Raw genomic sequence first — 25174 nt, 5'->3', positions numbered from 1 at the left:
AAGCTCAAGTCACCTTTAGTCTGTTGTAAAATGTTCAATTTGGGTTTCTAGCTGGTGCATTAAAAACCATTATTTGATATAAAGCATATTTTTGTAATAGTAGCTTTTTTTTATATAATAGTCAGTTGTGCAATGGATCCTGAACTTCAAATCCTGTTTCTAAGCCGTGCACATCCCTAATACAAAATTAGCCTTAAATTTCAGGAAGTAGGCAGCATTGGTCATTCCCAGTTTATTATTCAAAAATCTGTCAAGGTTCAGGGTAATTTTGTTTCATCTGAACTACCTGCTGGATTGGCCAAGGCCCATCACCAACATTGGCATAAAACCTGAAATAAACTCAGGTCCAAGTGGTCACTGGACAATTAAAGGACAAACACTCCATGCCTAAAAATATATTTAATTGCATCTCTCAATTTGACTTTCATCCTCTGTAACTTTAGTCATTGCTTAGGTTTTTTTCTGTTAGTTTCTGCCTTTTCTTACTCTCCGGTTTCCCTCAGGATGGACCATTTCTAGGTGAGAGGCTGGATCTGCTTCAGGCTCTGTGTAAATGCCATGAGAGACAGAATAGGTATTGCTCTCTTGATTTTTCCTGTTTTTCTGGAAGAAAGTTTCTAACTTTCACCTCATGACTCCTTAACATCTGGGGGTGTCTTTAACCCCAATTTCACTGAGTATTGCAACTCTCCACGTTGTTGAACCAAATCAATCTGCAATAGCTTCAACTCTGTAAAGAGCAGGACACATTCCTTTTTTACAGAACGGCCTTCATCAATAAATACATGGGCCTTGTTCCTAAAAGTGAGCATCAAGATCCCAAAAGCATTCCCTCATCTTCCGTTCCTCTGTGATAATATTGAATGGTGACAGACTGAGGCTAAAGCTGACAGTTAATAAAACAATAAAGTGAGAAGAATTAGACATTGCATTTCATTATTTCTCTAAGACACACTGTTGCATAGCATGATGATTTCAGGCTAAAGGACACAGAAAGAGAGTCTCTAATTTCCTGAGGCTTCCTGGGTTCATCAGTAACAAGGCCAGCATCTTCCTTTGTAAAAGGCATTTCCTTGCTTTCTAACCAGTGAAACACAAGTTGCTGAGGTTGTGCTAGGATCCTCCGGTAGCATCCAGGAATGTTCAGTTGTAATGCAGGGATTCTAAACTTGCACGCCTTCAGTCCATCCTTAGCCAAAGCTTCCTGATACCATAATTTTAGCTTGTTGCATGGATACTGGATGTTATTACCAGGCATCGGAAGAACAACCTTTAATTAAAAAAAGAGCAATGATTACAGTACAACTTAACCAAGCGGCATTAAAGGATGAATACTTACTAAAATTAGCAGAAACAGGAACCAGATTAATTATCATTGAAAAGAATGAAGAGAAAACATTAAAAAGCAGTATTAGAATTTATAATCCAACAAAGAGAGTGCTGTTGTATTCCTTGTGTTTACTTGTAAGAGTATTTCTACATTAGTTCTGAAGACCCAAAGTGCTTCACAATTCATTAATTTTGAAGTCTAATTACTATTTCACAGGCAAATTCAGCAGCCAATTGGAGAGCAATAAGCACGGAGATTAATGAGCAGTTAATCAGTTTTACTGGTATTGGTTGAGGGGTAACTGTTGACCAGGACAACTGGAGAACTCCCCCGCTCTTCTTTGAATAATGACAGGATCTTATACAATCACCTGAGGAGGCTCACCCGGTTTGAATCTCAGAATTGAACTGAAGGGTCAGCGTAGATTAATGTGTTCAAATCCTGAAATGTGGCTTAAACTCACAACTTCTGACTGAAGAGGAGAGTGAGAGCAAGAGAGCGAGCGAGTGGGTGTGCCATCACTGGATAAAGGTTTATACCAAAAACGTTTCTGGCATCCAGGAAGAACGATAGCAAAAAAGGTGGCCTTGACTACAAGTGCTATATTTATAAAAATCCTAAATAATGTACTTCATATATTTTTTAGTTTCCAGTTATTAATAACACACCAACTTCTACTCCAATAGAGAGTAAAGTTGAACATCAGTCTTATTCTACGCAAACCAGAAAATGAACATCTGCAAGTACACTTGTGCCTAATGTACCGACAGGATGATCAAGGGATGAGGAGTAAGGAAGAAGCCTTACTTGGCTAATGGAATAAACGTTTGACTCCAGATCTTCAGTCGTCACAACATGGACCTGCTGGGTGGAAATAATTAAAAGGCAGCTCAATTTAATAGGTAAATCTCAGGGAAAATTCATCAGTAAAAACGGCCATTTTTTTCTAAACACAGTTCAACGATGTGAAGTCTCTTTTATCATTCCTTACTGCCGATTGATTAAAAATTACTTGGGAATAGTTTAGGGGAAAAATACAAAATTAAATTGAGTTATAATTAACTAAAGTCAATTCCATTGTAAACTGTTGCATTCTTCAACTTAATTCACAGCGATTTATGTAACTTGCTTTCAATGATTCTGCAGCTTGTGGGCCTGGACCCAAGTGGTGCATTCCACCAAAAGGATTTCTGATCCTGAGATTGATCGTTCTTCCCGCAGCTAAATTGGAACAAATGTTTTACAAAGTACAAATTCACCTTGCAGCTTGAATGGCACTTAGGGGATCCTGAGGTTTATTTCCTGCATTGTACAGTGAAAATCTTCTTTTTAATTCTTCATGGGATTGGGGTGTCGCTGGCAAGGCCAATATTTGTTGCCCATCCCTAATTGCCCTTGAACAGCATGGCTTACTAGTCCATTTCAGAGGGCAGCTAAGAGTCAACTGCATTACTGCGGGTCTGGAGTCACATATACGCCAGACCAGGTAAGGTTGGCAGGTTTCCCTCCCGAAAGGGTATAAGCAAACCAGATGGGTTTTTACAACAATCAATGATAGTTTAATTGTCACCATTACCGAGACTAGCTTTCAAGTCCAGATTAATTAATTGAATTTAAATTCCACCAGCTGCCGTGATGGGATTTGAACCTATATCCCCAGAGCATGAGGGCCTCTGGATTACTGGTCCAGTAATATTATCACTACACCACTATCTGCTGCTCTGATGTGTCGCTTATAATTTTAGAATAACAGGATCAGCTTCAGTTATTAGTGCCACAGTAATTTTTCACTATAAATCAAACTCTAAAAATATGCAAGGATCACTATAAGCAGGTTCAAGAACAATTTAAATCCATCAGAACAAGTGTACCGGATAAAACCATCAAGCCATGACACAAGGATTAATTTAAGAAGAGTACAGACTTGCATTTATAAAGTGCTTTTCATGGTCTCAGGATGTCCTAAAGCCCTTTACAATCAATTAAGTACTTTTGAAGTTGTAGTCACTGTTGTAATGTAGGAAGCATGGCAGCTAACTGGTGGACAGCAAGAATATATAAAATAGAAGCAAGAGTAGACATTACAGTCTCTCGAGCCTGCTCTGCCATTCAATAAGGTCATGGCTAACCTTCTACCACAACTCTACGATCCTGACCTATCCCCATCCTCGATTCCTTTAGTGTCAAAGGTTCCTCAAATAGCAATGTATTAAGATTAATAATCTGAATGTTTAGTTGGCTGAGGGATTAATATTGGCCAGGACATGGGAGAAATCTTCTGCTCTTCATTGAATACTGCCATTTTAAATTCATTTTAAATCTTTTAAATTCATCTGATAAAGCAGAGGGGGCCTCAAATAACTTATGAACAATTTAACTGAGCTGCATATCACCTGCCCATCAAATTCACACAGAAATGCAACAGTCATTACTGCCGCTTACTAGAATTAAATCATTGCCTGGCAACACTTGATTCACAATTGCAAACTGATGAGTTTTGAGTTCTCTAATTGTGGTCTAGTCCCAGCCAACATTTGCCACTTGCAGTATGTACTTCACAAGCTGGAACTGCTAATCAAAAATATGCATAGGGCTCTCAGTGTATCCATTATTAATACAAGCTTACACCAATCTCACCTTACTGCTCCAGAGCAGAGGTACACGAGGGCAGACTTTCTGTTTGGGCATAGCAGCAGACATTGTGGGTACATTTCTACAGATCCTATTAAATTACAGGTCAGATATGAATGATTTCCCCCAATATGCATTGCCTCTGTGTACTGGCAGCACCCAAACAGAAATTCTCTCATGCAGGGCAATAGGTTACTGTAGGCTTGTGCCTGAAACTGCATTAGAGATTTTTAAAGAGATTTCCAACAGAACCATTTGAACTGGTCAAATTATTTAATCCATGGCTGGTTCAACAACAATTTGCATTTACATAGCACCATGAACACAGTAAAATGTCCTAAGGTGCTTCTTTGGTTTAGTGTCAAGATGAAAATTGGCACTGAGCCAAAAGAGATATTAGGATAGGTGACTAAAAGCTTGGCTTAAGGTTCAAGGAGGGTGTTAAAGGAGGCAAAGGAGGTGGAGGTGGAGAGATTTAGGGAGGGAATTCAGAGTTTAACACGTGGATGGCTGAAGTTATGGCTGTCAATGGAAATCAATGGAAATCCGGATATATGAAACAAGTCAGAATTCAAGGGACATAGAGACCCTAGTTGGCTGTGGGGCTGAAGCGAGGTGACAGGTAGAGAGATGGGGGGGATTGAGTGAGTGGGAGGTGGTGGGGGGCAGTGGGGAAGGCTTGCGAGAGGATTGAACATGAGGATAAGAATTGTAAAACAGATATTGGTGAACTGGAAGATAAGTGGTGCAGCGAGCAGAGATCTCATCAATGAGCGAGACGTGATGTGGATTAGAATATGAGCAGCAAATGTTTTGGATGAGCTGAAGTTTATGAAGGTGGACATTAGAATGGTCAGGAGGTAGTAAAGACATGGATGAGGGCTTTCTACTGCTGATAAGCTGAGGCAAGCGGCAGAGACAGGCGGTCTTCGTAATGAGGAAGATATGGGTAACTAACTCCAGTAATACTTATCCTGGGACACAGGCAAAATGGAAAACCTAAATCATAGGAGGAAGGATATCTAGCAATCAGAGGGGGAACTTCACTTCCACATCTAACCTGTCAAAAAGAAATTTGACTTGCATCAGAAGTAATTGAGATTGTCCACCTTCCACAACCTCTCAGGAAATATCAGTGATGATGCTTTCCAACTACGTTTCTGAACCAGTGTGCAGTTTCCTTGTGTTTGTATTGAAGGGGCCGTGATCATTTTGATCTGGATGTGTTGGCTTTGATCAAGTATGGTTAAAAGCTAAAAGGTGAAATGATTTGACCATGAGGGTTTAATGTAACATGACAATGTCAAAACTCATCTCCTCAGGGGCCACTGGAATCCACTAAGTTGGCTGAGCTTTGCTGTTCTTATGAGAGACACTGCAGGTGAATATAGATACGAAATCATTACATCAGCGACCAACTGTTCAGCCTGTTCTAGCCTTTTTACACCTAGCTAGACATTGATATTCAAATGATCCAACTGTTGCAATATGAAGCAAGCTGATCACATCACATTTATTTCAGATCACTATTTTAAATCCCGCTCAGTACACTAGCATAGAGTAGGAGAGGTCAGATTTATGGTCTAGTTTGTCTAAAATGCCAAAGAAATATCAAAAGGGCAAAATAATTGTTTCTGCAACATGTTTGGTTTTGCTGTTAGGGAGAGGACCTGCCTTCTATTATAAAGATTAGCGTGTTCTCTGAACTAGCATGTGGTGGAAAACATGTGTTGGGAATAAATGCACTGATGGCAACGGAGAATGGTCAGCAGTGTTATTCATTGAGAATAATGTTTTTAAGAGATAGTGCAAAAGAGAAAGATTAGATGTTTGTTGTTTCATAAAGCGTTGGGTGTTCCTGTGATATCTCCTGCAGTGTAGCCAGTGCACCACAACAAACATTAGGAAATTGTTGAAGTGAAAGCACCATACTAATTTTAAAATAAAATCAATTTTACAACTTACCATGTTGTTTTGATATGACAGATCCCACTCGAGATTATCACAAGCAACCAAGTCTCCCTCTACAACCTTCAAACCGTAAGTCTTCAGGCGAAAAGATACAGCTTTATTCCACACCTTACTGCAATATGAGTGTATGTAAAGAGCACGCATGGAGTGTGGCAAACTAAGCCAAGCCCGGACACAACCCTCCTGATTGCTGCCATACCGATTTAATGCACACAGCACCAGTCGCTCTCTTACTTTGTACTCTGGCATCAAGGCAAGTGTCTCCTTGGCATCCTCTGAAGAAGAGAAAACAGTATTGATATGATGTCAAAGACCTTAAAGTGGCACAGTAAGTGACAGAGCGCAGTCCAGTTTGAACCTTTGGGTGAGAAACAGCTACAAATATTGGCACATCCCTGGGGTAACCCTGCGCTAACTTCCAAGTATCAGCTGACTGAGGTAAACAATTCCATCATCATAGAAAATACATTTTTATTTTAATTACTACATAGCAACAAAAGTAACATACTAAAAGAAAAACATGCATTTTGCTTGCTCCCCCTGTGTTTGCTCTCCCTGTGTCACTTCCCATCTTTACAGAATCACAGATTTGTTACAATGCAGAAGGAGGCCAATTAGAGCATCATGCCTGCACCAGCTCTCCAAATGAGCAACTCACCGAGTACAATTCCCCACCTTCTTCCTTTTCAGATAACAGTCTAATTCTCTTTTGAATGACTCCATTGAACCTGCCTCCACCACACACTCAGGCACCCTAAACATAAAAAAGTTTCTCCTCTTATCATTTTTGCTTCTTTTACTAATTAGTTTAAACCTGTTCCCTCTCGTTCTCCATCCTTTCACTAGTGGGAACATTTTCCGCAGCTCTGTCTAGGCCCCTCATGATTTTGGATACCTCTGTCAAATCTCTTCTCAACCTTCTTTTCTCTAAGGAAAGGAGTCCCAACTTCTCTAATCTAAGTTCATAACTGAAGTTCCTCATCTCTGGAACCAATCTCGTGAATCTTCTCTGCAATCTCTCCAATGCTTTCAGATTCTTAGAATGAATAGAAAGAGAACTTGCTTCCTAGCCTTAGAGAAATTTCACTTTATCGTCAACCACCAGGCAAGGGCAGCAGCCAGGGCTGACTGATTGATTGAATAAGCAGCTGATTGAGTCTCTTATAAAAATATAAAAACAAAAAACTGCGGATGCTGGAAATCCAAAACAAAAACAGAATTACCTGGAAAAACTCAGCAGGTCTGGCAGCATCGGCGGAGAAGAAAAGAGTTGACATTTCGAGTCCTCATGACCCTTCCACAGAATTGATTTTTCTTTACAATGAGAGGGGTGAAATATAAGCTGGTTTAAGGTGGGGGAGTTGGGTGGGGGGAGAGAAGTGGAGGGGGGGGGTGGTGTGGTTGTAGGGACAAACAAGCAGTGATAGGAGCACATCATCAAAAGATGTCACAGACAAAGGAACAAAAGAACACAGAGGTGTTGAAGTTGGTGATATTATCTAAACGAATGTGCTAATTAAGAATGGATGGTAGGGCACTCAAGGTACAGCTCTAGTGGGGGTGGGGGGGCATAAAAGATTTAAAAATAATGGAAATAGGTGGGAAAAGAAAAATCTATATAATGTATTGGAAAAAAAACAAAAGGAAGGAGGAAGAAACAGAAAGGGGGTGGGGATGGAGGAGGGAGCTCAAGACCTAAAGTTGTTGAACTCAATATTCAGTCCGGAAGGCTGTAAAGTGCCTAGTCGGAAGATGAAGTGCTGTTCCTCCAGTTTGCGTTGGGCTTCACTGGAACAATGCAGCAAGCCAAGGACAGACATGTGGGCAAGAGAGCAGGGTGGATGGCAAGCGACAGGGAGGTTTGGGTCATTCTTGCGGACAGACCGCAGGTGTTCTGCAAAGCGGTCGCCCAGTTTACGTTTGGTCTCTCCAATGTAGAGGAGACCGCATTGGGAACAACGAATGCAGTAGACTAAGTTGGGGGAAATGCAAGTGAAATGCTGCTTCACTTGAAAGGAGTGTTTGGGCCCTTGGACGGTGAGGAGAGAGGAAGTGAAGGGGCAGGTGTTACAGCTTTTGCGTGGGCATGATTGAGTCTCTTATTGTGTAGAAAAACATACCCTCATTTGCATTTCTTCACAATGGGGATAACGCCACACTGTGAGCCAACATTTTACTGTTTTCTGGCGTGGGGATAATACAAATTTTTGCCCAACATAATAACTCTGATGTGTACAGGGCTCTTGTGCACACAATAAGTTCCCCACATATTTAAAGGGGCACTGTTTCATGATTTGGTGTTGTGGAGGGGGTGGGAGGACTGGAAGAAACTTGGCAAATTTTATTTTGTGAGCAGCACTTCAGGGACAATGTATCATCTACAAGAAACAAGATGACATTTTCAGAAGCAATTTACTTCACTGCATTTCCAAAGGGTGAGAAACCTCTTCTCCAGGGATAATGCTCCTTGGAATGAATTGACCAATCATTAAAAAAGGACAGCAAAATAAAATTCATTCCAGAAATCTGGCACAAAAATAGAAAATAAAATCTGGAAACACAGAGCATGTCAGTCAATGTTTGTTCAGAACACCTGCAATTAATATCTCAGGCTTTAACCCAGGGGACGGTAGCATAGTGGTAATGTTACTAGACCTAGAGGCCTGGACTAATGCTTCAGAGATAATTCAAATCCCACCAAGGCAAAGAATTAATAAATCTGGAATAAATGCTATTTTCATTAATAATGATCATGAAACTACTGTATTGTCGTAAAAACCCAATCCCTTGCAGGCAAGAAATCTTCCATCCTTAACCTGGTCTGGCCTACACATAACTCCAGACCCACACGATACAGTTGATAGTTTTTTAAAGACTAATCAATACTTGCAGAGGCCTGGAGGTGATTGAACACTGCAGCTCTCGTTTATTCTACTGCAGTAACAGAACTAACAAAACAACATGGATTCTGCAATCCCATAACACACTAGCTTGCAAAGTACAGCAAACTAAACATGACACTCAATACATAACATATTCTGCCCCTCTTATTGGAGATGTCAGTTTAATAAAACTTTTTCTGAACTAGGGAAAGAAGGTAGACTGCCTCTATTTCTGCTGAATCCATCACAAGTCTCTGACTTATAAATTCAGATGCTCAGGAGGTCTTCTCTCCCAGTGTGGGTTACAGCAGACTTCTGCTGCTTTTACAGGGTAATGTTCATCAGAGACCGATGGCAATTTAGGACTTGCAGCTGAATCTGAAGCTGTGTCTAATGCAGGTGAAGGTGATTCGACTCCAACTTCAGTCGAGCTAGTCTGAGGAGGTGAGGCTGGAGTCAGTATTCCTTGACTTGAAGATGGTTCTTCCATCAGAGGTGCATCCTTTGATGGTGTTTGACTTGGCAACAGTTGGTCAACATATCTCTGCCAGGTGAGATCATTCGCAATTTGGACTGCAAACAAAACAAGTCCTGTCTGAGCAATCACCGTAGCAGGAACCCATTTAGATACAGTAGTATAATCACAAGCTCAGACTTCTTGTCCAGAACAGAACATTCTTGGCTTTTATCCTTATGCTCTTCTCTCCACTTGGTTGTGCTGTTAGTCCTGCACAACTTGTGTTTTTGTTGGTCTCCAGCAGATCAAGGCAAGTGTGCACTAGGATTCCATTAGCAGGAATGCTGGGGATGCTTTAGTCGTAACATTTTTGGCGTTGCTTCAATACATCAGCAGAAATGTGTCCAGGCGCTTTTGAGTGGAGGAATGTCCTCATGCCAAATTTAAAGTATGTTTCATGGCTTGAATAAATCTCTCAGCTAATCCACTGGTGGATGGGTGGTATGGTGATGAGGTGATGTGATAAATTCTGATACTTCTCAAAGAATTCTCAAACTCCTGCGAGATCAACTGAGGTCCATTGTCAGTCACAAGTTGTTGGGATACCCGTAACGACAGAACATTTATCTTAGCCTCTGAATTGCACTCTCAGCCGTAGTTGAGGACATCACAGAAACTTCAGGCCGTTTGGAATGAGCATGCACATCCACCAGGGACATTTGAAGGAATCGACGTGGATGCATTACCACAGGTTTCCTGGCCAATCCCATGGATGGAGCGGTGCCAATTCAGGTATGTTTCTCGCACTCTGACATGAAGGACAGGATCTTGCCTTGGCTTCAATGTCTTGGTCTAGGCCAGGCCACCAGGAGTAGCTTCTTGCAATCTCTTTCATGTGAACTATTCTACAATGTCCAATTGGTCCAACGCTTGTTTCCTTAATGTTAGTGGAATAATAACTCACATGCCCCAAAGCAAACATCCTGAAGTGATTGATAACTCCATCCTCCTGGAAACAGAAGGATGAAGGTCAGGCGAGTCTCCAAGTTTGGGGAAGAGTTGCCATGGATCACAAGGTCTATGACTTTGGACAATGTTGGGTCCACTTGAGTGGCCTTCTTGATTTGGACTGAAGTGATGGGTTTATTCTCCACATGTGCAAAGTAGAAGATGTTTTTCTGAGCAGTGTCCACATGGTTAACTGGTAGCAGCAGCCTTGAAAGACCATCCGCATTGCCATGCAAGGTAGATTTTCGATATTTGATGTCATATATGTGAGCACCCAACATCAATGCCCAATGCTGCATCCTGCTTGTAGCTAAGGAAGGGCTGCCTGTGTGTGGACCGAATATTGAGGTGAGTGGTCGGTGATCAGTCAGCAGTGTGAATTTCCATCCAATCAGGTACTGGTGGAATTTCCAGATTTCGAGAATGATGCCCAGTGCTCAGTGTTCGAGTTGAGCATATTGGCTCTCTGCTTTGCTTTAAGTCCACGAAGCAAATGCTACGGGCTTCTCCACACCCAACAGCCCCAACTCCATCAGGCAATGCATCACATGCAAGTTACAGAGGGAAGAAGGGGTCAAAGTGCATCGGTACCCGGGAGTGTGTCAGCGCTGCTTTAGCCTTCTTGAGTGCAGGACCGCAGGCTAATGTCCATTGCCAGGCTGTGTTATGACACGGAAGCAGGGGTTTCAGCAGAGTTGCGAGCTGAGGAATAAATCTCCCATAATAATTCAGCAGCCCTCGGAACAAGCACAGCTGGCTGATATTCTGAGGAGCTGGAGCATCCGCAACAGTCTTGACCTTGGAGGGTGTTTTGTGAAGCCCACCAGCATCAATGACGTGCCCCAGGTATTCCACAGAGGGCTGAAAAAACCTCGCATTTGTCTTTGCGAACCCGTAGGCCAAACTCCTCTAGCCTTTGTCGGGTAGCATCCGAGTTCTTGAGATGATCCTCATCAGTCCTGCCCGTTACTAACTCTCAGGCAAGTCACTCAGGATTCAGTCCACGGCCCTCTGAAACAAGGCTGGAGCTGATGTTATTCCAAATGGCAAACAGCAATATCAGTGCAGTCCCTTGTGTGTTGTGATGGTCAGATATTCTCCTGACTTCTCATCAATGTGCATTTGTAAGTAGGCCAGGGATAGATCTATTTTGCTGAATTTCTGTCCACCAGCCAAGCCAGCAAGGTCCCCAATATGGGGAGTGGATATTTTTCAGCACAGAACACAGGGCTACAGTAACCTTGAAATCTCCACAGATGCATATGGAGCTGTCTTTCTTAAGCACTGGAACAATGGGTGTTGCCCATTCACTGTAGGAGACAGGCACCAAAACTCCTATCTTGACCAGACCACCAGGTCAGCTTCAATTTTTGGTATATGGCATAAGGCCCGGTTCTGGCCTTCAGAAATTTTGGTGGAGAATCAGCTTTAATATTCAAATTTATGGTGATTTCCTTCATGATTCCCAAATCTCCTTTGAAAACAACAGCACGTGTTTTTTTTATAACAGCTGTCAGACCAGTGTCTTCTTTTGCAATGCTGTGTACCTCTGCCCAGTTTAACCGGATCTTCTCAAGCCATGGCCGTCCAACTAAAGCTCGGTTGTTGTCTTGCACCACAAGCAGTGGTAGCTTGGCAGTCTGTCCATTTAGTTCCACTTTAACTTCTGTGCTGCCCATCAAAAGGTACAGATTCCCCTGTATATGTTTGCAGAATGACTTTCTTTGTAGACATCAGGGGAAGATGTTTAAGCTTCTTCTTATACACAGCATCTGGGACCAGGGAAACTCCTGCCCCAGTGTCCAGTTCCATAGCTATTGGCTGGCCCTCCAGCACAGTGTTACCCAGTAACCCTGTGAACCACCTGTCACTGACAAGGCCCTTCTTCTGCGGACTGGACCACCCATTCCTGCTGTATGACTTACAGATTTTTCTTCTTGTTAGGCCTGACAGCAGATTCCTTTTTCTCTAGTTTGCCTTTCTGATTCACTGCTACTTTTTTGTTTTTACAGGCATGCTCAATGTGCCTCTTCTTACCCACTGACAGCTGGTCTCAAGGTCTCTGCACCAACATTCAGATGGATGGTGACCAGGCTTTGCACACTGGTAACACTCTCGGCTGCTTGCTCTCTTGCGTGCACACTCAGCTGTCACGTTACGCGCTTGAGCTGATGCACTCGGCTGCTGTGTTTCTTTTACAGCCAGCTCCATGGAGACTGCAATTTCTGTGGCTTTCTGCAAAGTGAGGTTAGCCTCTGTCAGGAGGCATTTCTGGATTGCTTCAGAGAAGGACACAGACCAACTTGTCACAGAGGGTATGGTTCAGTACTTCACCATGTTCAGTAAGCTTTTTACTGCAACACACTGCACAATTGATTCCCCCTCTTGGTTTCATTTGTGAAGCCTAAATCCTTCTGCCATAACAAGTGGCCTCGGGGAAAAATGCATCTCCAGGACTTTTACAGTGTCTCATACGATTTTGCGCCAGGTTTGTCAGGCTGCACCAAGCTTCTTAATAAGCCAAAGGTTTTAGCTCTCTTCACACTTAAGAAAGTTGCTGCCTTTATATCATTTTCAATTCCATTTGCAAGGACAAAAAACTCAAAGCATCTAGTTTAGAAGCTCCATTGTTCCACAGTCTTCTGAAATGTTCCCAGGTTTAGTAAGCATTTTCCACCTTTTTACTTTCTCTTCTTCGGCAGTTATTTTTAGTTTATTGTCATTTTCTTTTTTTTCAGTTACCATTTTAAATGCTGTTTCCGCTTTAAGACAGTGACTGTTTTTTTAACTCAGCCTATCAGCAGCTGACGGTTATGTCTCTGTGGTTTTTCCCAGTGCTTTTCAGGTTTTTGGCTCTGCAGCGATTGTGGACCTTCCCTTTCTGTAAGTTTTTAAACTTTTTAAAACTGCAGCACATTCCTCTTTCTGTGTCTTCTTTTTGAACTTTGCATGACATGTATATTTAGAACTTGGGAGGCTGTCTGTAGCCAGTGGCCCTGTTGCTGAATTTTCCCAGTGCTTTTTCGGGATCCCCACGATTGTGGGTCTCTTTTATCTGCAAATGTGGCTGCTTCACTTTTTTTTCTGTAAGCTTTATTTTTTTAAACTTCTTTCCTGTTCAGAAAAGCACAGCAGTGACTTCTTCCCTTTTCTGTCGTTTTATCTTCACTTTGCAGATCACTTTTGTCTGAATTTCAGGAGTGCTCCGAGAGAGTCTGCGTGCTTTTTTTTTAAAGCTAGTTATTTCCTTTTACTAGCTGTCTCACTTTGAGTGACCTTACCACAAAGATACGTCATCCTCATCGCCAATTTATGTTTTAATATTGGTACAGCCGATTAGCCTTTAAAAGGTTATCAATACTCTCAGAGGCATAGAGGCGATTGAACGTTGCAGCTCTCAGTTCTGTTACTGCAGTAGAATAAACAACGAAACAACATGGATTCTGCGATCCCCATAATGCACTGGTTTGCAAAGTACAGCAAGCTAAACAAAACATCAAATACGTAACACACACCAATATAGTTAACTCTTAACTGCAACTCACCACCGCCTACACAAAAGCAGATAAGGATGGTCGATAAATACCAGCCTTGCCAGCAACACTCACATCCTATGAATGAATTAAAATAATACGAGTCCAAAATATGGACTGCCTTCTCCATTTAAAGAGTTAATTTCCGGAAATCAGAGAGACAGCACTCGTACACGGACATCTGACAAATGGGAGGAAACAACATATTTTGGAAAGATGCAGAACAATTTTTTCTCCTCCATTGCCTTAACAGAGACCCAGCAAGGAAGCGGAGAGACTTTGTGAATTAAAGAAGATCGCGAGCCTTTGTTGTGCATTTTGTCTAGAATAAGCTAATGGGCAGTCAAGAAAAATGTCAACAATGGAAAGTAATCCAATGGTTGTTGAGTGCTTTGGGACATCATGCAGACCTGATACTGTTTCAGTGTTAGGTTCTTTCTTACCAATAACTATCCGTTATATTTGGATTGATAACCAGGGGACACAGGTTTAAAGTAACGGAGAAAAGAATCAAAGAGTTGGAAGTTTTTATTTTAAATAGAGTAAGGTAATGATCTGGACTTCACAGCTTAAAATGATGGTGGAAGCAGATTCATTACGAACTTTAAAGAAGTGAATTGGGTAAATACATATTTGAGAAGGAGATATTTGCAGGGCTATGGGGAAAGAGCAGGGAGTGGGTCTAAATGAATAGTTCTTTCAAAGAGCTGGCACAGGCACGATGGAGCAAATGGTCCTCTTCCAGGCTGTAAGATTCTGTACAGAATATGTTTAACATCAAGTTGGTTGTTTAATAAGAACAGGTTACATATAACATTTTAAAAAAATATTCCTGATCATGGCTGCTGACACTTACCAGTCTGAATATAATGTCTCTTGGCCTTATTAACAGGGTCATTTCCTTCTTCTGGTGTAAAGAATAAATGCACGGCCTTCACCTATATAAAATACATATATAAGACCTAAATACATATATAAAAGAGCTGACAGGAATTCCATAATCCACCACTTTCACAGTAATAACACTAGCAAATAGTCATTTGGCAGTACAGGAATTGAGTATTGCTGAAAAAATGGAGACTTTTTTTGTCGAAGCTTTTCGTCATGCACTCATCAGGACAATTCGCAAGAAAATACCAATGTCCGGGAAACAGTATATGTACACTGTATGAGAGGAGATTGCTGATTGGTTGGCAATTGGCTCTGATTGGTAGAGGCATTGCCAAGGAGAATGCACCAGTTGAGAGACAAAATGTCTCTTTTTGTTAGCAATAATACTAGCATTTATACTGCATCATTAACATTGTAAAGAAATCCAAAGTGACCCACAGGAGTTAAGATGACATAAGCTAAAGAAAGAGAGATATTAAGGTGAATAGCCAAACACTTGGAAAAAAAGAGGTGGGCTTAAAGGAGTATTTAAAGGAGGAGAGAGAGGGAGAGGCGAAGACGTTTAGCGATAGAATTTCAGAGCTTAGCACCTGGGCAGCTGAAGGCACAGCTACCCACAGTGGAACAATGAAAAATCGAAGATGTGCAAGAGGCAACTTGAAGGGGTGCAGAGATCTCAAAGAGTTTTAGGGCTCCAAACAGTTGCAGAAGTCATGGAGGGAATTGAAAACAAGGATGAGAAATTTAAAATTGGAGATGTTGTTGGGTCAGGCACCAGTGTAGCTCCATGACCACAGGAGTGAAGAGAACTCATTACAAGTTTTAATATGAGCAGCAGAGTTTAGGCAAATAATCATTTGATTTTTCTGGTGTTTAAGTTTCAAAAAGGGTGGTGAGTAGCATGGACAAACTGCCTCAAAAGGCACACTTAGCCCTTAATCTATGCCTTGTTGTGGTCACCAGATAATGCTCAGCAGCCACCATTAATGTGAGTGAACCAATTACCAGCAACCTTCTCCTATTTAAATAGCAATATGTAGACAGCAACTTGATATTTATGAAAGCTCCTGGTAATTCTGCAACTGACTTGTTATTTCCACCTCCCCACCCATCGTTCCTTACTGAACCACAAGAGGTCACCAGCAGAGAATAGAAATCTGAATCGAAACCCTGTGCAGTAAGTTGATACAGAGAAGACAGGAAGCTTATCAGGAAAAACAAGGAGTGTTGCTTCTTTGGAAAAAAAAATCAAAAAAGAAACAAATTTTACAGTAAGATTGAACTGTCTACATTGTAAATTTTAAACTGAGGCCACATCCACCCTCTCGAGTAGATATTAAAGGTCCCACAACTCTACTTGAAGAGGAGCAAGGGAGTTTCCCCAGGGCTCTGGCTGAAAATGTATATCTCAACCAACAACGCAAGAATAAAATGTTCCTTACCTATCTCATTCCTGTTTGTGGAACTTTCTGTATAAACTGACTGCTGCATTTGCCTACGTTAGCACAGTAACTAAAGAAACTCATTGTTTGTGAAGCTCTGTGGGGTGTCTTTGGCTCACAAAAGGTCAAGTATAAATCCAAGTTCTTTCTTTCCTTCAGATCCATGCCAACCAACAACTTCTTAATCCACCAGTCAGTGTGTTACAAGGAAATATCACCATTTTTCACTGATACAGGAAGTTGACAGCATTAACCAAACATTGCCTCCACTGAAGTGACACTGGTATTTATTCTCCTACCCTAAAGCACAATAACGCAGATGCTGAAAGTCTGAAGCAAAAACAGAAAAAGCTGGATATACTCAGCAGGTTAGGCAACATCTGTGGAGAGAAAGGGTTAATGTGACCTGTTATCAGAACTGAGGAAAGTTAGAAACCTACCATATATCTAACTTTCCTCTGTTCTGATGAAATGTGAACCCTGTTACTCTACAGATGCTGCCTGACCTGCTCAGTATATCCAGCATTTTCTGTTTTTATTTCTGCTACTTATTCTACTGCCTGATGAAAGTAGAGTGTTTTAAAAACAACACACACAATGATTTTTAGTGATAGAACAAACATTTAACATGAAAGGATTTCTTAGAAATGGTTTAATCTCAGCAAAACAAAGTCCAGATTTGAATTCTGGTTTGCTATCCTTGCCAAAGCTACTTCTTTATAAATCACAAGATTAAAAATGTGTTAGCGGTGGACACTACCCAAGCAAATAATGTATTGATTTTTTAAAAAACAGTATTTACAGCACAGAAACAGACCCTTCAATCCATCTGGTTCATACTGATGTTTACAGTACACAGGACCTCTTCCCACCCTCTGTCAAATCCTTTCTCTTGCATGTGATTATCTAGTTATTTTTAAATGCATCATTTCAATTACATCTTACCTGATAAAGTTTTGGCAATAGAACAACTATGTTGTGATGTTCCACATGCAATTCTGCACAGTCTGATAAGATACAGAATCATGGCACCATTCACCACCCGGAAACATTCAGAGAGATTCAACATTAACTCCAGGCTAGCTACACATTTATGTTGCCCATGATAAAGCATTAAAAATCTCATCTGTTATCAGAAACACTTCAGTATGTAGCTGGTAATATAAGCAGGAACCAAGTCCCAATAAATGCACACAGCATTGTTAGCTCCCGACCTGAATATGTGTGAAGGTCACGAAATGCTTAATGTGCAAAGGAGACTTACCAACGTTTCCTTGAGGAGAGCTAAACCAATTTGATCTGCCTGAACATTCTGTCCTAGGCCAAATCGCTGAGGTCCGTAGTAGTTCACAAATCCTTTCTCCTGTAGTTGAAAGAATCACATTAGTTATTTGAGCAGGAAGGCACTGCAGTCTTTAAAAACCGAGCTGTCAACACTAATGTGACAATATCAGGAGAAAAATCACAAAAATTCTACCAGTAATAACTTGCTGTAAAATAAAAAATAAAGATATTGTTGAGTGTCTCACATAAGAACTTAACTCAAGAGGGTTAGAAACTGCAGCATAATCACTGCTGGTTTATAATGTGACAGTCACAAGAAACCACAGATTCATAAAGATAGATATTATTGTTAGAACAGGAATTACAGTAACTCTGCTGCTTTATCATCTTATAGTTGGAGGATTTTTCAGCCCATCTATAGACCAGTTCATTCTTAGAGGCATTGCACAACACATCGATAGGTATGACAGGCTCATTGTTATTCCTGTAACACAAGCTGACTCAAGATGAGGGTAGAGCTCGGTGGCATCACTCGTAATGGGGAGAGGCTTGTAGAAGTAAAAGCAAAATAACAATAATGTCAATAGGTGAATGTTAATTTGCTGCCAAATGTTGGGACGTGTGCAGCAGGATCATTGTGATGTCTCTTTATCTCCTCCTCTGAAAGCAATCACTTGGTCAGACTCCATGATGCAACCATATTGTTTAAAACTCGGTGCTTTTAATGGGACTTTACCTTGACTTTCTCAATTGCTTCAAACACTCTATCTGTAAGACTCGTATCAGGATCATCTTCCTGGTGCTTGCTGATGTTTCTTATCATGATACTGAAATGGTTTCCTTTCAGCTGGCCAACTCGCAAGTGCTGAGTTGTAGGGCACAGATTATAGACTTTCAAACCTTTGCTCTGGATTGACAGTTGCTTTGCTTTTAACCTTGAGGGGAAACAAATAGTTATGTGTGACAACAGCTGATCAGGTAGTGTACAAACATTTCATTTTATTCTTAGCACAAGCTACTGATCTAAACTAAAATGTTTTAAGTATCACAAGTTAGATCAGTGACTTTTGGTATGGTCATCCTCATTCTTTGATTGAAGCTGTCAACAATCAAAAACAGTGTAAGGCTCTTAATACCATGGGGAGATGACAGCATGGAAACAGAGACTGGATGCCTTTAACAACTGTGTTTGCTAATAGCCTCACGAGAACCAGGTTACCAGGACCAGATGGCTTCCATCCCAGGGGTTTAAGGAAAGAGGGTGAGAGCACAGCAGCTACCTTGTAATCTTCCTGGCATTCTAGTGATTCAAACATCATTCCTTTAGATTAGAAAATTGCATATTCTACTATTCAAAAAGATGAAAGAGAGAACTTAGGAAGTTATAGACCATTTAGCCTAACGTCTGTTGGCAGGAAATTACTGCAGCCTGTAATTAAGGAGAGGTTGAATCAATTTAATTTTAAGACTTGCCTTAAGGGTCAATGATGCATTATAGACAGAAAATGGATCTTTTTATGCAACTTTGATATTAGTCCATGAGATAGTAATGGGTTTTAAGTTCATCCGGTTCTTGACTCACCAAACCATGGTATGTGACATGGTGGGTTTTAATGGAGGCAGCAGTCTCCCCTGCTGGCTAGATAGCAGGTGTGGGAACCCCGCGGCACCTCGTTCAGGGAGGGCCTGCCAAATTGTGCCATTTAGACACTTGACAAGCCAGCAGCCGGCCTTCCCCGGGTTCCAGGGGCAGAACTGCTGGCCAATGAGAGGCTGGCTGCTCTTCTGTACTCAGCAGTGGTCATCGGGGAGGCATATCTGTTGCCGATACGATACCCACATAAGGCCTTGAACTGAGGAGGAACCCAGGCACAGGTGAGTGATGGCAGGGTTGGTGGGGGGGGAATGAGGGAGGTCAGCAGTGGGGACAGGGTGCTTACCATGCAGGGAACAAAACAAAACTAACTCTGGCATGTTTGCTTCTGGGTTCCCAGGTGGTGTGGGGCTGGTCCCTTCCTCAAAGGCACTCAATGCCTGTTTGAAGGACAGGGAGGGTAGGCATTGCCTTGGAGAAGTTCTGTTCCTAGTTCTGTCGAAGGGTCATGAGGACTCGAAACGTCAACTCTTTTCTTCTCCGCCGATGCTGCCAGACCTGCTGAGTTTTTCCAGGTAATTCTGGGAAAACTCAGCAGCTCTGGCAACATCTGTGGAGAGAGAAACAGAGTTAATGTTTCGAGTCTGTATGATGCCTCTTCATGTGGACTCTTTTGCAGTTCAGCAGCTGCCTGACTGCCACAGAAGCCAGTTGGGGGTCCCCAAAATGGCAGAGGTGGGGCTATCCCCTGTTATCCAGCCCGCCGTCGGGGTCCCCGCTACCCTGACAAAATTCACCCCAAGGATGGCATGTGTGATGTTTGACAAAATGAGCTCTCTCCCCACTCCTCTGTAAACTTTCTTCTGCTGCTTGAATGCTGCCCCATACCCCTCACATTAACCCTACCATACTGGCATGTCCACTGACATAGCCCCATCAAATCAAACCAAGCCTGGACAACTAATAGATACCAATGCCTTTGAAACACAAATACAGAAATTTTAGAAATTTCTGTGATAGTGGAAACTATATTCAAACAGCTACTGAACAAGGGCAACAAGCACCACACCTCGGTCATGAGCTACTGAACAGCTACTGAATAAGGACAACATGCACCACACCTCGGTCATGAGCTACTGAACAGCTACTGAACAAGGTCAACACGCACCACACCTCGGTCATGAGCTACTGAACAGCTACTGAATAAGGACAACATGCACCACACCTTGGCCACAAACTCCCAAGACACAATAAGGTAAACTCAGTCCCTGTAGACTTCATCTTTATTTAGATCTAAATGCAAAGTCTAATCCCTGAAGCATAAAGCAAGTAACTGCAGATACAGTTCAACATGTACAGTTATTGTTGATAGTACTGATCTTTACCATATTTCCTGGGAATCTGCTCCTCGGGATGATAGGGATAAGGAAGATATTGTGATGATTTTCAGCACAGCTTAACTGCAGGTGAGGAGGACAGTTGCAGCAGGCTAGCCAAGAAAAAAGGATTAAAATAGCTCTGTTTCAAACCAGCAGAAAGAAGCACATGTAAAATGGTGCCAGCTGCACTTCCAGACCAGAACTGCTAGTGAGAAAACAGCTACGTACTGTGCCATGATTTTATCACAAGTCTTTAATCCAATTTAAAGGTTTTCAAGGCCAAAAAAAAGGACGATAAATGTGACCTTGTCATAAAAACCCAATGGGGCCTTTATAGGAGGGGAACCAGATAAAAACTGATTCTGAGCCAATCAGTTAAGACCGCTGACCAAATGTTTGGTTGAAGATGTAGATTCTAAACAGCCCTTAAAGGAAGAGGGGAGAGAGAGAGAGAGTTGGAGGGGCAGAGAGGCAAGTAGCTTTGTGATGGGAATTTCAGAGCTTAGGGCCTAGTCACTAAATGTACGGCTGTCATTGGTGAGGCAAAGGAAGTGGGGGATGTACAAGAGGCCAGAGTTGGCGGAATGCAGATTTCTCAGAAGGTTGTAGGAGGGATACAGAGATACAGAGTGAAGGAATGGAGAGGTTTAACCACAAGGATGAGAATTTCAAAATGAAGGCATTAGTGGGCCAGGAGCTTGTGCAGGGCATTGAGCACAGGGGTAATGGGTGAACGGGGTTTGGTCCAAGTTAGGACACAGGCAGCAGAGTGTTGGATGAGCTTATGAGGGGTGCAAGATGGCACACTGACCAGGACACGTATTATCTTTACCTGGTCTGGCCAATGTATGACTCCAGTTCCATATCAGCATTGGTGATTCTCAACTGTCCTCTGCAGTGGGCCAGTTATTTGTATTATCACTTTCCCATACAATTAGGAATGGACAGTAAATGCCAACTTTGCCGTTGACACTGACATTCTGAAAATGAATTAAGAAAACAATATGATTCTGAACTTACCTGTCGATTGTCACATTCTTCACTACCATAGTCTGGGCAGTAACGGCCTTCTTGTCTTTGATGCCTGCGTAGCTGAAATCCGATGGCACCACACCAAGTTCTTTGGCCAAGCAAGCGACTGCCTCTAGGGTTTCGATGTTCACTTTACACAGGGTAAATGCTTCAAGGATGTACAAGATATTTAAATCTTCTTTTTCATTTTTGTTAAAGCCCAATCACATCAGGTATAACTATAAATTCTATTTAACCATCCCACTATTTTCTCTTGGATAACTATTTATCTAGAAAATAATAATTCAGATGAATTAATACTTTCATCATTCCAACCAGGCTGTGAGCTAGGCTTGGGAGATGCCAGAACCCTACAGTTTGTGACAAACATGCACAGCTTCTGCTGTCAATGCCTTTGATCAAATAGCCTCCATCTCAGTTAGTTACCCACAAATTTTATCCATATTACAACAGTGACAATACTGCAAATATACTTCTTCATGACTGTAAAGAGCCTTGGGACATACTGCAGTTGTCCAATACACTGTATTAATGCAAGGCTTTCTTTCATTACATTGTATTTACAGCACAGACAGGGGCCATTTGGCCTAACAGGTCCATGTCGCCATTTGTACTCCAGGCAAGCTTTCTGCCACCCTTCTTCATCTGACCCCATCGACATATCATTCCTTTCCTCTTTCTTTAACTGTCTTATAGAGGGGGCTGTCTAACACAGCACCTGGTGAGTTGCTATTTAAGTGAATACAGCCCCTCCGTTATTTCCTTCCAAATATCTATAGCGCTTCCGTTTACATCTCTACAATTGTTTCATTTGGGGCCCTTATAGCACTTCTTCTGACATGCACCCCTTCAATCTCAATTCAATTTCAACTCATACACTAGATATCTGACGTTCCTATACACTTAAGAAAATAAATCTTCCTTTTTTTCCCCTCCCCTTTCTCTCGAAGATTTCATAAATTATTTCCAATAATTCTTACAAACTTATTAAATATCACACAAAAATAAAGATAAATCTTATACATTCTTCAAAAGCACAAAATAACTTCAATACCTGTATAAGTTGCTGGCATTGCCTGGCAATCATTGGCATGTCGTTTCCTGCCAGGTGGAACCTTGTCTCTAAACCTCACGGTAATCTCTGCACCTCGGTGACTGCTGCCATCTTGCTCCAAAAAACTTTTCGTTTCCACCAGTTTCCCAAAGTATTTGCTGATAAAATGGTGGACGGCCTTCCGGTGTTCCTTACTTCCATCAGGCTGAAATATGAACTTAGAGCTTCTATCTTTTGAATCCAAGAAACAGAAAAAACCATCAGCTTCTTCTTCAGACACTAACTGGCAGAGCTCCGAATACTGAGGGTCAAGTCTGACCCGAATTTCAGCACTGCTGGTAACTGTCTTCAGGAAGGGAAATTTCTGACGGACAGCCAAGTGAATGGCAGCTCGTTGGCTTTTCTCTTGAAAAGTTCCAAGTAAAAGTGTGGTCTCTCCTTCCGTCCCCTCTGCTTCTGCAGGCTTCCGTTCTTTAGCTGAAAACGCAAATTTTTCCAGCATTTCTGTTACAGAGCTACCCAAAAGCAAATCCAAGGTACCTCCCTGTGTTTCTGATGCTTGCATTGAAGGAGAGTTAGCTGCAGATTCTGACAAATTGCTACCAGCAGTCTGGTTAATTTTGCTGTGCTCAACTTTGGCATCCTCCGATTTGTCAGAGTTTGGCCATTCAGAAACATTTCCCAGTGTTTTCTCTTGTTTCTTCAGTCTCTTGTTGCGTGATGGATGGGACTTTTCTTGCTCGCATTCAATGTTCCAAGGATCCTGGTTGCAATCAGCTCCAACATCACTGACTAGCTGTCCGTGCATATTGATCTCAGTGACCACAAAGTCACTGGCAGAATTCTTAATTGTGCCACAGAAGCCGGTGTGATCACTGGCCCAGTACAAGGGTAAACCATCCATACTGCTATCCGTGATTTCCTTCATGTCAAGGATTTGCTGATAACTGTAAAGTCAAACAAAATCAATCACAGGTTTGTACAGTGAAATATCATCAAGAGGAAGATAGCCAAAAATGATGCAAGAATGGTTGAAAGCACAAGAGATAAAAGGTACACAAAATACTCTGAATGTATTATACTCTTGTTCCCCAAAGTTTTGCGCATCAAACTCAGTTCCTGTAAGCATTATAAAATGGTCATGATACTCCAGCCAACATAAGTGTGGGCAGGCTCAGTGGGCCAGCTGGTCTTCTCCTGTCTGTCACTTTTATATGCTCGTGTTATAATATTGATTGTCACTTGTTCTTTAGAGAGCTAGAATGGACTTGACAGGCCCAACGGCCACCTTTTGTGCTGTAATGACAATGACATTTCAGATATCAGCATATCCTCTGACTCACAATAAGCAAAGGTAAGGAAAATCTGCCAATATTCAGTAACAATACAATACTGCCTGCAGCAAAGACAATTAAAATTAGTTGAAAGATGGATTTTTACAATCTCTGGTGCAATTGGGGACACTTTTACTTAAAAAGTCCTCAAAGCCACGACAAGAGTTAGTCTTGGTAGCATGTTTCCCTCTGAGTCAGAAGGAATCTCTACCCTGGAGGTTTAAAACATATACTCAAAACCACCCATGATGTATATATTCAATTTATTCACGGCTCCTGTCAATTTGATGTTGAAGAACCCCACACGGCCTTTGACCACTTCTTTCGATGGATTCGGAAGGGGGATTTTGAAAGTGAATTTTAGAGACGATAAATCCAAAACATGATTAAAGTCAGACACAGAAAATGCTGGAAAAACTCAGCAGGTCTGACAGCATCTGTGGAGAGAAAGACAGAGTTAACATTTCGAGTGTGTATGACTCTTCTTCAGAGCTTTTTCCAGCATTTTCTGTTTTTGTTTCTGATTCCCAGTATTTTGCTTTTATATTATATGATTAAAGTCAAAATCACTTCCTTCATGAAAATATATTCAGTGGTTTAAAAACACCTCCAAGGTGAAATACAGGATTGCATGAATATGGTGAGACTCCATCCACTCTGATGGAAAATGACCAAGTGCAGCAATGCCCTTACTTTTCCAAATATAATTCGGCAAACACCTTTTTCTTGGGGAAAAAAAATGAGAGCAGTGCCCCTTTAAATGGAGGCAATTTTGCTGTTCCGCTTCCTTCTGAGGTTCTTCCTCATTGGCAGAGGCTGAGCTAATCCGAGGGCCTAAAGAGGGTCGCTGCAGCCGAAAGTTTGACATGAAGAGCCGCAGTTAAGCAAGATGCAGAGCCAGAATTTTGCAGTTCCGTTGCAAAGCCTGCGGGCACTGGCTGCAGTGAAAGGAGCTGCAAATCCAAACACGTCTGTCTCCTACCCAAGCGATGCAAATAAAGAACGCAACCAGCAGCTTGTTTTCAGGCTCTGGGCACTGTCTGAACTTAACCCTGGTGTCTTCCGAAGGGACCCTTTGCGCTTACGTTACTGGCCGGCTCAATGCAAAGCGGCCAGCTCAAGCTGAGAGCCGCTCCAGCTCCTCTTTGGTCCGCAATGTGCGAGAACCTGGAGCGCAGATCTTAAAGGGAAAGTTCCCCCCCCTCCTCCTGAAACCCAACTGCGAACTTTCACCAGCCGGCACCAAGCAGCACCTTCCCGGAGCCTCCTTTCCCAATTTAAGAAGAGTAAACCTGTCATCGCACCCATAACCTGGGCAGGTGCTTCTGTTGCCGTCTTGGTGCAGGGTACAT

General features: G+C 41.9%; 1 protein-coding gene across 8 annotated transcripts; it reads right to left on the bottom strand.

Moving 5' to 3' along the window:
* Positions 1–208: 208 nt before the first annotated feature.
* Positions 209–25174, bottom strand: pus7l (pseudouridine synthase 7 like). 8 transcript variants are annotated; one of them, XM_041215414.1, is made up of 9 exons: positions 25127–25174; positions 22489–23435; positions 21423–21582; positions 18166–18364; positions 17410–17508; positions 14669–14750; positions 5927–6207; positions 2138–2194; positions 209–1270 (listed from the first exon to the last, which is right to left on the bottom strand). In XM_041215414.1, exons 2-9 carry the CDS (start codon positions 23414–23416, stop codon positions 920–922), a joined length of 2157 nt encoding a protein of 718 aa, XP_041071348.1. In that variant the 5' UTR covers positions 23417–23435; positions 25127–25174; the 3' UTR covers positions 209–919. The 8 variants fall into 8 exon arrangements, with proteins under 8 accessions (XP_041071348.1, XP_041071341.1, XP_041071340.1 ...); XM_041215407.1 differs by lacking the exon at positions 25127–25174 and adding an exon at positions 24542–24997 and having other exon boundaries at positions 2138–2191; XM_041215406.1 differs by lacking the exon at positions 25127–25174 and adding an exon at positions 24542–24994.

The sequence above is a fragment of the Carcharodon carcharias genome, chromosome 21, assembly GCF_017639515.1.
Source record: "Carcharodon carcharias isolate sCarCar2 chromosome 21, sCarCar2.pri, whole genome shotgun sequence".
Taxonomy (NCBI): Eukaryota; Metazoa; Chordata; class Chondrichthyes; order Lamniformes; family Lamnidae; genus Carcharodon; species Carcharodon carcharias.
Note: the sequence above shows the minus strand (reverse complement) of the source record. Positions and strands in the feature narration are given on the sequence as shown.

Bases quoted from the DNA above. Each gene is read 5' to 3' on its own strand.
- pus7l (XM_041215406.1), bottom strand. From the start codon at position 24,690: ATGTCAAACTTTCGGCTGCAGCGACCCTCTTTAGGCCCTCGGATTAGC. The intron at 6,208-14,668 runs GTAAGTGTCAGC...TCTCTTCTTCAG, and splicing joins GAGACATTATATTCAGACTG to AGGATGCCAAGGAGACACTT. The intron at 1,271-2,137 runs GTAAGGCTTCTT...TTTTAATTAAAG, and splicing joins ACGTTTATTCCATTAGCCAA to GTTGTTCTTCCGATGCCTGG.